This window comes from Alosa sapidissima, chromosome 9 (genome assembly GCF_018492685.1).
Source record: "Alosa sapidissima isolate fAloSap1 chromosome 9, fAloSap1.pri, whole genome shotgun sequence".
NCBI lineage: Eukaryota > Metazoa > Chordata > Actinopteri > Clupeiformes > Clupeidae > Alosa > Alosa sapidissima.
In genome coordinates this window covers 2796923-2809753 of record NC_055965.1, presented here as the reverse complement: position 1 = coordinate 2809753, position 12831 = coordinate 2796923, and the positions used below count along the sequence as shown (strand labels likewise).

Sequence of the window (12831 nt, the reverse complement as noted above, 5' to 3'; positions counted from 1 at the left end):
AGCTATCCCAAGTGGTCCGCGAGCAGACGAGGTAAAGTACAATATAGATGAGTTGAGTTGTTTGCAATATTGAACCAACTTAAATCCAAATAGTTCTGCAACACTGACTATGTAAGCTATAGGCTAAATCATATGAATCCTCTGACACAATGAGCAAGGTGCAAAGACAATAAGCAGTGGTTCAGTGAGTAGGCCTAGGCCGCCTACTATAGGCCTACTGTTGATTGTAGGTCTATTGTTTTTTAGCTAGATGGTCCGTAATTTTTTTTTTATTTGGTTAAAGGAACACCAAAGAACTTTCCCTCTGTCGCACGCACGTAATTTGTTTATCCAGCACCGGCTTTGCAAATAACGATGTCCACAGACAAGGTAGAATATGTTGCACGATTTATGAAAGTAGGCTACGATGTATTGCGACATCAGATGCAAGTCAAATTTGTAGTTTTTATGTCTCATTCCATCGGGTTCAGACCCGATCTGGCAATAGTGCGGTTAGCCGATAGAGGGCCGCAAAGCGAATGCAGAAGTGCCGTTCACCCTGTTACAAGTTGATGAACCACTGAAACGATTTTGGAAACATTATTTTAATGAACACAAAACTCTTTGGTGTTGCTTAAGTGGTCCTTAGTCTGAAAAAGTTTGATAAACAGATAAGTCCACGTAGGGTTTCGTTTTGTGTTTGGGGGTCAGGCTGCCCCCATGTTTTCGGAACCTGGGCTGCCTACACTCATGAGCAGCTATGGTCGTGAGGAGATAATTGAAATCATACAATTTCTGACTGTGCCTTTAACATTCTGTCTTCTATTAGACTTGTATCAGAACAATCCTCATGAGGGATGTCCTCTATGTGTGAAAAATAGATGTATAAATAGATTTGTCTCTATTTCCTACAGTCAGGCTAGTTTTAGCCCCTCAGGCTTACCTGCCACAGGTGTCAACACTTTTCTTAGAATCGTGGAAGTCGAAATTTGTTTTAAATAACTAACAGAACTCATTTAGTTCAAACATTTTGTCACTGAAATGTAATGCTAGGCAAAATATTTGATATTAGCCTGTGTAATGACTGAATGATCCACAGAATGAATTCTCATCTAAAATATTACTTCTTACATCCAAAAACTCATGACTACCTGACATAATTAGTTGAAGTTTATATTTTACTTTATTATACAATTTCCCCAGAGAATTGAGGAGATAAAACAGGCAATAAATATGCAATGGGTTCATACATTCTTACATACATATTAATGTACATTCAGAAACTTATACACATGTATAAGCAAAAGACAATACAAAACAGTTTCCTATTGTCCTTAATAAAATACTGCTCACAATACACACAGCTCAAGCTGCTAACAAACATGTATAATTTCAATGACATTATCATTGAAGTCTACTCTCCAAAAAAACTTGAAGCAACATTCATAATTGAATTTTATGATGATGATTATCCAGTCATTTAAAATGGATGCTGTGCAATTACATAATGCTAATCTCATGACCTTTGACCTTTCTGTTGACTGACAGGACAACCTGTCATACACTTGGCTCAGGAGCATGAGAAGACCATATCCATCTCTACATTCAAAATCCTTTTACTGACAAGGTCCTGGCAGATGTCCAAAAACTTGTGTGCTACAGATAATCTAGTTTCCATTCAATGTGTGAATTGCAGCCTAGATGCACTGTCCTAAAAGTGATATAGTGTCAGTAATGCTTACTATGGCATGATCCCTGTACTGACTGATTACAGATTCTTGCAGATTCTGATTACTGTGCAAAACTGCATGAAACAAATAAAGGACTGCACAGTTCAGTCAGTCTCCCTCTGTCGTTTAGAATGATGAACCAGTGATTACTTGTGTTAAGGAGGTGGTACAGAGGAGAATGGAGGACTCGAAAAGCTTAGTATGTAGAAATGCCTTACTCAGATTATTTCTGTACATAGTAAACTACAACTGATACTGTGCTTGAGCAGCGTTAACTTTGTTATACTTTAGTCAGTTCTTAACAAGTCAGCTCTGTTATTTTACTATTCCTCACAAAATGCATGGAGCACATGTGTATTCCCGCGGAGACACCAGGCATCAGAGCAAATGTTTTCCCAGCAGTCTCAGACCTTGTTGACAACGTTCTTCTCCGAGCTCGGGAAGGAGCCGATCTCCCAGCGGCGGAGTGTGCTGGCCTTCAGGTCGGCCTGGCGCTTTGTGATGATGTAAATCTTCCTGAGGACTGCCCGACGGAGGAGGATGTACACCCAGGGGTCCAGGATCTGGTTCCAGGAGGCCAGGCGGACACCCATGATCATTAAAGTCCTGTAGGTGGACAGGTCTTCTCCGATCATATCGCCGTAAGACCGAGTCACCGTGATGAGACCTAAGATCTGGTGAAGGAAAATGTAGCCAAGAGTGAGTCAGGCTACACATGATCTTACAGAGACCCACATTTTGATTGATACATACAAGTCTTTATTATACAAAACTTGATGTTGACTGCCGGATTACAATTTGTAAAACTCATTAATGTTATATGTAGAAAACCATAGACAAAAGTGTCACATTTCTTAAAGATTAACAGGGTAATCTAGAGACTCACAGTAAATGTTATTTTTTCTGTATATGATTTTTTCTGATTAATGTTATTATTAGCATTTATCTTGTCAAGAGACTTGGTCAAGAGATGAAGTCATTTCTCAGGCATGTTTCTCAGACCTACCAGCAGAGGGCTCCAACAGATACACGATGTCACCATGATCCCCACCAGTTGCACCACCATCTCAATGTCGTGCGACTTGGCCGAGCGGTGCTTGTAGGTCTTCCTCCTCATGCGGGCCCGTACCAACGTGAGCCCACTGATGGTGTTGCACACAAACGCAACAGCCAGCGACGCCAGTCCGAGCCCTGAAAAGAGCATGACAAATGCCACATCGGCCTGTTCAGTGTCCTCTAGCACATTGATGAAGCACCAGGTTCCCGGGTGTTGATAGGTGTAAGAGCCCAGCTGGAAGCAGGGCAGCAGAGCCACGCATAATGCTGCCAGCCAGATGACTGACAGGGACACCTTGGTGCGCGTGGTGGTGACCAGAGAGGCATGCAGCAGCGGCTGGGTGACCCCCAGGCAGCGCTCGGCTGCCATGGCGCAACCCAGGAAGAGTGGGCACAGGCCGAAGAACACCATGCTCCCGCCCAAGAACTGGCACAGAGGGTCCGCCGAGTCGTAGTCCTGCGGAGACGTCCCTTCGGACAGGTAGAGTCTCAAGACCAAGGCGCCAGGGATGATGTGGCCGGCGAAGTCCGTGGCCACCAGGGAAGTGGCAAACAGCAGGAAGGTGGCTTTGGAGCGCCTGCGGACGTGTTTGGTGGCGTTGGCGAGGATGATCAGGGCCACGATGTTGGACAGGACACCAAGGGTCATGGAGAGGCCAGCGACTATGATGCCACTGGCGGGCGGCTTGTCCAGAGAGAGGTTCCCGAGATGGCCGAGGGAGGCCATGGCCACCACCTCCTCCTGCTGGCTTTGGTTGGTGAGGGGATGGAGAGGCGCACAGCCGGAGGAGTTGCAGTGCTGTACAGATAACATCATGGGCCTGTTATACTCGGGGCGTCATTCACTGAGGGGGGATGCTGAGGACAAATAAAAGAGGGTAAAAAAGCGTCACATTTCACTTTTCATCTTTTATTAGTTATTTAATAGGGATTACTAGAAATTCGATGTCAGCACAAACATAAAACTCAAGTCAGGTTCGGTGCAAATATTGTCTTATCCATAATAACCAACCAAATCTAAAAAAGGAATGCATACATGTATGACTACAACTGGTGAGCTGAACCTTAAGCGTATTTGCAAACAGTAACATCAATTATGATATATGACATATGTGAAAGAAATGGAAGTTAAAACAGTTGGTAAGAATAGAAAAATGCTGGTGAGGCTCAGCTACAGTTAAATATAGTAAAATAAAGTAATTTATAATTACCTAAGAGAAGAGTGGTGAATGTTCTCTCTGAATGTGGTTAATTAAAATGTGTAGGCCTACCACTAAGTTTGAAATGTGTCTTTAAACTTAACCAAGCTATACCAATAATTGGCAACGTTTAACATTGCAGAAATGTGTCACAACGCCGCATTTCCGTGGACACCTCCATACAGACTAAAAAAGTCTGTGTCTGTGTGAAGACATCTAATGGCGAGTTTAATCTTAATTTACAGTTAAGATATTGAGTTGCTCAACTCACCATCATTTATTTGGATCCCAAAGGAAAACAATCCACATAGAAGAGTCAAACGTTTCTTCAGTGTCGTTGATTCCAAATGTAGATCAGCTCCCAATACTTAAAATAATCCAGAGGAGAACGCGCACGTCGAGAAACACTAATTACAAAACAACTGCAATTGCGCAACTGAACGGTTCTTCTAAACCAGGTATTTTCGAATATTTCAGAATTCTTGTTACTTAATCCAACTTCTTCTTAACGGGCTAACTAGTGTGTCATCGTGTTGCCGCATTGACACATGGAGATGTGCTCCATGCCGCTTTCTTGAAACTACCTTATGAAGTGTTCTGGGGTTTTATATACGCGTGACTTAATACAACCTCTAGGCGGCTCTCTGAGTCAGAATCTAACTTATTGATAGTCCATATTTCAAATGATTCACCTGCACCTCCTGACAGTTTGTACACAATAATGTTGATTTCAGTTCATCATGGATGTAAAGTACTTGAAATGTCCTCAGGGTAGACAGTGTATTTGCATGTTGTATATGAATACAGTCTAGATGTTGATGAGCCATTGGCTAGTCATTTTGAATGCTGGAAGAGGATGAGGAAGTTTTAACAGTAAATGAACTCAAACAAATTAATGAGTCTTCCTGACATGTATGTTTTGGATTTAAGCATCAAAGCGTTTTGTTCTCTTTAGTTTCATTGGAATTGTTCTATAGGCTACCGAATTGCACAGGTGTGATATACACTTATATTTAGTAAACATGAACAAAACTTGTATATATAAGCTGTAACAATTGCACCCTCAATTTGCAGTGTAAAAGAATATCTTAGATTCCATCTATCATAAAAGATAAGTGATGTTCTCTCGGCCTCAAAGCAGTAGCAACGGGAGCAAAAACTGCACTGTTGTTGATGGTGCGTGCGTCACTCGCCTACTGTCCCATGTCACCCACCTACTGTCCTGTGTCACTTGCCTACTGTCCTGTGTTACTTGCCTACTCTTCATGAGACAGTGTCACAGGACAGTAGGCGAGTGCAGCTGGACAGTAGCGAGGGCCATGTGACACCAACACCAGTACAGCACCGTTTTTGCTTCTACTGCCTGTACCCCAAAGAGTCCTTCATCTGCCAATCGCCTGCACTTTTTTGTAACAGTACAGATATGTGCTGCTCTCTGCTTTCTTGCTCTAGATCCTGATGCCAAAAAAACACTGATTGAGAAAAATGCTTCAAGATAACTTTCTCTTGCTTGGGATTTTAACGGCATGTCACTGAACTGCTCAGAATTTAAGTGGTATGTAGTAACTACAATTCTATGACCCTTTCTTTCTGGCTGAAAAACACATCTCCCCGTCTCTTTGACTGACAGTGCCACTGTGGAGGCGAGGGGCTGCTGTAATCAGCATTAAGCCAATGCTGGTGTTTCTGTATTGAAGACAGGTGCATGTGTTTGTTTAACTCCACCACCCCTTGGCAAACTCCCGAGCGAACTGAGACTTGTGGTCTGGAAGTGGACTAAGAGAAACATTTTAGAGTGGCTAGGTCTTCGCCATTCAGTAGAGGCAAAGACATAGGGGCACTATTGGTAGAGGGCCAACACTGTCACAAAAGCTGAATAGTCAACATTCCCACTGGCACAGAATTTCAACCGAACACCAAAACACAGAAGCGTGGAGCACTGCACAAAGAATAGTGTGGGATATTGTTTTAATGCTGCATAATTCTTTGACACCTGTATGTCAGCTGCGAGTATGCCAATCAAATGCACATTTACTACTTTTTCCATTTCAACAGGTTACTGAACATGACCAATGGTTCACAAAATCACAGCACTGGTAGCACTAGTTTATAATCATGTCATAAAAGTCATGCCATGTAGTTCCATTTGTAAATTGTATCTTTAAGGTAACCTATCTGCAGGGAAATACACCAAGTGGCAACGTGCCTATGTGCAAGCTCAGTACAGGTATGTTTCAGTTGGAGTTTGTGGGATGAGAGGCCACATATAAATCTGCCCATGAAAACACATCAGTACACCGTGAACATTTCAGAGGAAGAACATCTGAAGCGGCGGAGGAAGGTAAGCAGACCAAACTATTTTAACCTTGCGTATCAATGGGCTATTTATTGGGCGCCTAATGAAATCTGACAGCCAAAACACAGTCCCAGACACAGGAAGCAAACATGTTTGAATTAAAAACTCACAGATTCCATTTCATGGGCCCGTGTTTGGGTCCAGTGCCTGATAACATAGCGGAGAGTCACCTAACAACCGCACCCACTTGAAAAAACCCAAGAAGTGTTGGAGGAGCTCTAGCCCTCCCCATTAGATTCACACAAAGCCTTCTGAAGCTGAAGCCCACAGCTGAATGTATTGACCTTGGATCTGAAAACCAGAACAGAGACCAGAACATTCTTTTTTTCCCCCTCTCACTTTCAATTCTTTTTTTCGAGCGGTTGCGGTGTTCGTCTGCGGAGAACAGAAGTCAAGCACTCCTTGGCCCCAGGGGATGACGCCCGCTCCGTTGCTCTGAAGAGGAACCATCCTCCCATTTTCTCAGTCGCTCCCTTTGCCATTTGGCCCCTGTCACCTCGCAACCCTCCAAGACCAAGTCTGCTCCCCAAATTCTTCCTTTAGCTCCCAGCAACCACAAAACAATCGCAGAAACCACTGACTGCTTCCCCATCCTTCAAGTCAACCTGCAGGGCTTTGAAGCGCCTCTACCTGGACAATTAAGGCCCCTCATGAAAAGAGCACGCTGTTTGCCACTCTGATCCTTCTGCTGATAAAGTTGGACGTGTACCTCCATGGAAAGGCTGGAGGGTCCAGACCGAGTTGGCTATAGAATATCATTTGCGTGCAAAGTGTCCAAGCCAAGGCCTAGTCTCACCCTACTTTATGGTCTGTTCCCTTAATCGCCTCTCACCCACTCACTCATTCATACTTCACTAACTCTCTTGCATCAAATAATGAAGTGGACATATGTGACTGGGCTATGGCAAAGCCATTAAATAATATGTGATCACTTGTAATTAACTCATGGCATCAACATATTGCACCTTCTCAAATTGAGATTTCAGTTTCAAACCATATGGAAACGCTTCTTCAATCGCCAATTTCAAAACAATAATTCTGTATTGGCAGATTGCTATAACAGCAGAAAAATAAATTTTCAAGTGAAAAAACACACGCCATTTGTCTGAATGAAGGCTGGAATGTCGACATTAGATATGCATAAGAGTTGTAAACACATGACTCACAGTTGGAGTGAATCTTGTTTTCTTTGGAATTCTGAGACCTGGCCCTAAACTTGTCCACCCAGAGACAGTAGCTTATGATTTACCACAGACAAGGAACATAGCTCACTGCTGGCCAGGCATTTTTAAATCGACCCATGTTCACATAGTTCTAATCCAACCTGGGGAATGCAAAACTGCATGTTTATGCTGGCCTCTCTTAGGCCTCACCAGACGTCAACATGGATAGAGAGGGGTGAAAGGACTGCACTTAGCGGTAGAAACTGACCAGCAAAGATGACCTTGGGATACAAACCTTCTTTACCTTACTTTTTATCAGTGCAATGTCGTGGTCAAATGCATTTGATACAAACTGCTCTGCATAAATAATTAGACAAATGTAGTATTTTAGTGATGATCAATGAAATAACTGAAAAACAGTTATACAAGAAAATTGTCATGGTTGTGTCTTCACTTTGGAGAGCCAGCCTTTCCATCCAGATCAACTACCATTACAGTAAGTTCAGTTTAAGTACTGAAAGAGTTCAGTATAAGTACTAGTAATAAGTATAAGTAATATCTAGTTCATACAAGTGATATTATTTGTTGAAAAGGTGAAAAATCTCACAAAAATGTATTAACATCTGCCTCAAATTGTTAGTACATAATAAATCTTTCAAAACATTTTTACAGACAGGTACGGATCCAGATGTGCCTGAATTCTGAGGAGAAACTGATTTCTGAGTAGAAGGATATCTTGGCCTGGTTCGCCTTTAGGTCAGGGGTGCAGTTGCACGTACTTGAATATATTAAAGTTACAGATAAATAATGACCATTCAATGACACAAACTTTCACATTAGGGAGCTTCTCATGCACACCAGAAAGTATCCTTGAAGTGAAGATGTAGTTTTATATTTTGATTTAAATGGCAACGAAAATACACTCAATCTCTGTGTCTTACTGGTCTCATATACACAATAGGTGATACAAGAGCAAAAGGAGTGTATGTGTGCGTTGGTGGGTTATGAGGGGGATGGGTGGAGGTTCTTAAAAAGCATTTCATTTCTTTTTATGAGCAAGAGCTCCATGGCGTGTAACAATGAGAGTTTCTGGCAGCGCTGCAGCGTTTTGAGGAAAGCCATGAGTTGCTCTGGTGCTTTCTGGGGCTGTCGTAAACATCATTAGAACATCTGATGGATCTGATTTGTGTTCTTAGCACAAGTGTTTGTCTACACATGCCTGACACGCCGGTTTTCCTTTTTACTGCCTTTTTTGGCAGAAATCCTACATCTAACACATAAACACAGCACATAGTTGATTTATTGTGTAACTCTGGTTAGCAGATCACCAGCAAGTTCCCATACCCTTGATAAATACAGGGAAAAGTCACAAAAAAATATTTTTAATACAATCCAGTAATCCAAATTTACAAGTTCCTCTAAGAATGTTGAGAAAAATATATACAAACTATATTTAATTTGTCACTGTATGACAGCCATGATTTTGAACAAATATGAGTGTTTGAGTCTGTAGAAGCCTTTTTTTCCCTTTAATTTAGATGATCCTTCAAGAAGAGTCTGTAGATAATCTACACACTAAATTCCAGTATATGTTTGATTAAATATACATATTTCACAGCAATCAGGCTCAGGCCTTCAAATCGTCCATGTTCAATCAGCGTATAATTTCCCCCATCAGGATTAATTGAACAGGGTGTCTATTACACAAACACTAATGGCTCAAAGCGTTTGCTGTCGGCCGACCCTGTAGTATAATTTACAGACCTCTTTGAAAAATCAGCCCAACCTGTCAAATGTTCACCCTGGAGGTCTCCTAGAACATTCACAGAGTTTAACCTTTTTTCGCGTCTGACCACAAAGTGGGCCTCTGATTCCAAATGGGCTCAAGTCTGGAAGAAGGGGCACAGAAACCCCAAGTCATCCAGCATCCCAAAATTCCACTCCATACATCTCCCGGAAACCAAGGCTGGTTCACCACAGGCGCATAAAAATGTCAGGGCTTTGAAAACCCTCTCCCATCCACAACTTATTCCTCCAGATTGAAAGCCAATGTGGTTCTGTGGTTTGGACGGCCAGAGAAACAGGGGCCAGTGATTTAGAGGCTTGAAGCACCAAACCATGAAAGATATAGCTTGCAAGCTTGCATTCCATGACAGAAACAGTTTTATAGTGTCACGTTTGGGACTAATGCCAGACATATAGTGCCATACCACTTGGTGGAAACATCATAGAGCTGAATCTGGCCATCCCTCATGGCAGATACAAATGAACACTACGTCCTCATAACTGAGTTTTGCAGAATTGAGTCTGAAATAAGATACTTGGTCAAACTGTAGGTGTAGGTAGGTGAAGACGAAGTTGTCATTTAGAAATAACGAATCATAATATTTTATTTCCATCATTATATTTCTCTTGTTATTATTAAAAGTAAATTCAGATATCATGTGGGATTGTATAGTGACAGATAAAACAGGTTTGAAGTCAATACTTCAATGATCTCACATGCTGTATAATGTATTATTGTAAATGCTGGGAAAGGTGTTGATCACTTTCCCTTTGCATCGTGGATCATGTCAGTCATCAGTTTTGGGGATAAAATAATTCATCATATACAGCTAAGAACAAAATTATTCATACCCCTGGCAAATATTGATTCAATGTTAATTTTCTCTTTATCGATATTTTGTTCTGCCACTCTAAAATGTTGGTATTGTTCTCGGTTAACCATTTCTTGCCTTGTTTAGCTATATGTTTTGCATCATTGTGTGGTTTAATGGTCCAATGCAGCCTATGGGGGCAGGTCTCTCGGCAGACAGCCTGATCTTCTCCTCCAAAATTCTCAAATTTGCCCCTTGTTTTAGTGTACCGTTTACTTTTAGAAGTTCACCAAATTCTGCCCCAATAGGCATCATTGGACCATTAAACCATACAATACAGCCAAACAAGTCAAGAAATGGTTAACAGAGAACAATGTCATATTTTAGAGTGGCCCAGCCAGAGTCCAGACCTCAATCCGTCAAAAAAAGTGAGTACAAGGCCAGAGTGATGGCAAATAATCGTTCCTGCCTCAAAATCCGGATTGCAGCTAAAAAGGTGCGGTCTACAATTATTGTGGGGACATGGAGCGGCTTGGTACGTATTACAAGAACCATTTTGAGAGCTTATTACAAGAAACATTTTGAGAGCAAATAAAGATGTTTCCAGTGATTATTATAAAAGGGTATGAATTGTTGACACGCCATTTTTCATAAAAATGTTAAAAAAGATAAAAACGCTTATTTGTTTTATTCCATGTTTCTACCACATTGTCTGACAACCTATTGGCATGTGGCAGTGTCATTTTCAGTCAGAACAAACATATTGGTCAAGAGAAAATCAACATTAAATCAATATTTCCCATGAATATGAATAATTTTGTTCTTAACTGTATATATACCAGCTGCTTGTGCCTACCACATTATGCATACTCACACATGCACAACTAAGCAGGAGTGTTGGATATGAGGGGGGCATCCACGCTTAGCCTGGCCTTGGCCTGTCTACGTACTTCCGGTCGATTTCTTTTCCCTACAGTACTCCGTCTGGAATAGGTTGATTCACGCTCGTTTACTTCGGCAGTTGGGCAGCCGACCAACCAGCGAACAGTGGGCGTCCCTGAGAGCGATTACGTAGCCTACCCAGGCATGGTGTTTCAATTACTACGTCCCCGCCCCTGAAGCAGATCGCTTGGAATACATCAACGTAGGGAGCGAAAATGACTTATACTTATGAAATCTTTGAGCAAATGTAAATAATAGTTTAGCCTATTAACAGGAGTGTCACGAATGAAGTCACAGTGGAGTAGGATGTTATATCGTCAGCTAAACTTTAGTCATAGATTTTGTCACTAAAGGCTACGAACGTACCCGAGTCAAACTGTAGGCTAGTAGGCTACATGGTCGGGTCAAAATCGCTATTTTTCAAACACTAAGAAGGCTCGACATAACTTGAAACTTTGATCAAAGCATCATCAGTGTCTCTACATATGAACTCGAGCATTAAGAACATTGTTCGTGTACACATAGTTTACTAAAAAGAAAGATTTTGGACAACTCACTCCTTGCAAGATGGCAGCGAGCAGAAAAAACAAGGTGAGTTGTTCAAAACCTCTCTTTTAGTAAACTCTGTGTACACCAACAATGTTCTCAATGCTCTAGTTCATGTGTAGAGACACTGATGATACTTCGATCAAAGTCTCATGTTGTGTCGAGCCTTCATAGTATTTGAAAAATAGCGATTTTGACGCGATTGTATCAAAAAAGTAGTAGCCCTATAGGAATCCCATTCAAAAGGTCATTTCACCCGAAAACGACAACGCATACAAGATTAAAAGTGGCGCTTTGGACGTACTTATGCATTTATATGAAAGTTTGACTTGGGTACATTCACAAAACACTATATGATGCATTTTGGCGAGAGTTACGCAGATGAAACGTGTGATTGTTTGCTGATAAGATGCACCCGTGCTTGTTATGGGCGTGCTGCAGAGAAACTTCTCTGTATGACGAAACGCCGGTTGTTAGTGATTGGTTCAAAGCGGTTCAAAGGAACTCCAATGATTTTAAACCTCAAAACTGTGCCCTCCCACCCGGAAATAAACGAACGCCTATGGATCTAGGCCAGACTCTCTGCGAAGTCAGAGAGTCTGGTTTCCAGGCTAATCCACGCTTACTCCTTCCAACTCCTTTCCGATCACTTCCTGCTCCCCTGAAACAGACTGGGAACAGAGTGGAGAGAACAGATTTGATCCAATTTTTTTTTCAATTTATTTGTAAAGGACAGTGTGCAATTAAAACACAAATGTAAACATTTGATGCATTGCACCAGAGTTAGCCTTGGGCTAATTTACATCTGTAGTCCCACAGGAAGCACAAATACAATATACATGCACAAATACAAATACAACATTTTAAAAACAAAACATCGCTCAATAAGTAAAAAAAAAAACATGTAGCAAATATCAATAAGTTACATTTGTTCCACAGGTACACATACAGTATACGCACCACATGATCAGGGGTGTAGCGGCATGCGCCGCACACAACTCAACAGCCCCCATTCACACACACACACACACACACACACACACACACACACACACACACACACCCTGTCAACCCCATTGGAGAGAAGAGTGAAGCTAAAAGTATGAGGAGTGATTATACATTGTGTGTGCACTGTTGAGAGATTTTTAAGTATTTTTTTGAGATTAGTTTTAAAGCTACTGAACAAGCCACAGCATTTTATAGTGTCTGGGATGGTATTCCATTGGGTAATGGCATTGAGAAAGAAAGCTGCCTGTCCAAAGG

The 12831-nt window shown here is 41.7% G+C and overlaps 1 protein-coding gene across 1 annotated transcript; it reads right to left on the bottom strand.

Moving 5' to 3' along the window:
• Positions 1 to 1186: 1186 nt before the first annotated feature.
• Positions 1187 to 4546, bottom strand: ptger1a (prostaglandin E receptor 1a (subtype EP1)). Its single transcript, XM_042103906.1, has 3 exons — positions 4236 to 4546; positions 2716 to 3623; positions 1187 to 2383 (listed from the first exon to the last, which is right to left on the bottom strand). The coding sequence occupies exons 2-3, from the start codon at positions 3580 to 3582 to the stop codon at positions 2114 to 2116; spliced, it is 1137 nt and encodes a 378-aa protein (XP_041959840.1). The 5' UTR covers positions 3583 to 3623; positions 4236 to 4546; the 3' UTR covers positions 1187 to 2113.
• Positions 4547 to 12831: the final 8285 nt, after the last annotated feature.

Bases quoted from the DNA above. Each gene is read 5' to 3' on its own strand.
- ptger1a (XM_042103906.1), bottom strand. From the start codon at position 3,582: ATGATGTTATCTGTACAGCACTGCAACTCCTCCGGCTGTGCGCCTCTC. The intron at 2,384-2,715 runs GTAGGTCTGAGA...TTCCTTCACCAG, and splicing joins TCTGTTGGAGCCCTCTGCTG to ATCTTAGGTCTCATCACGGT.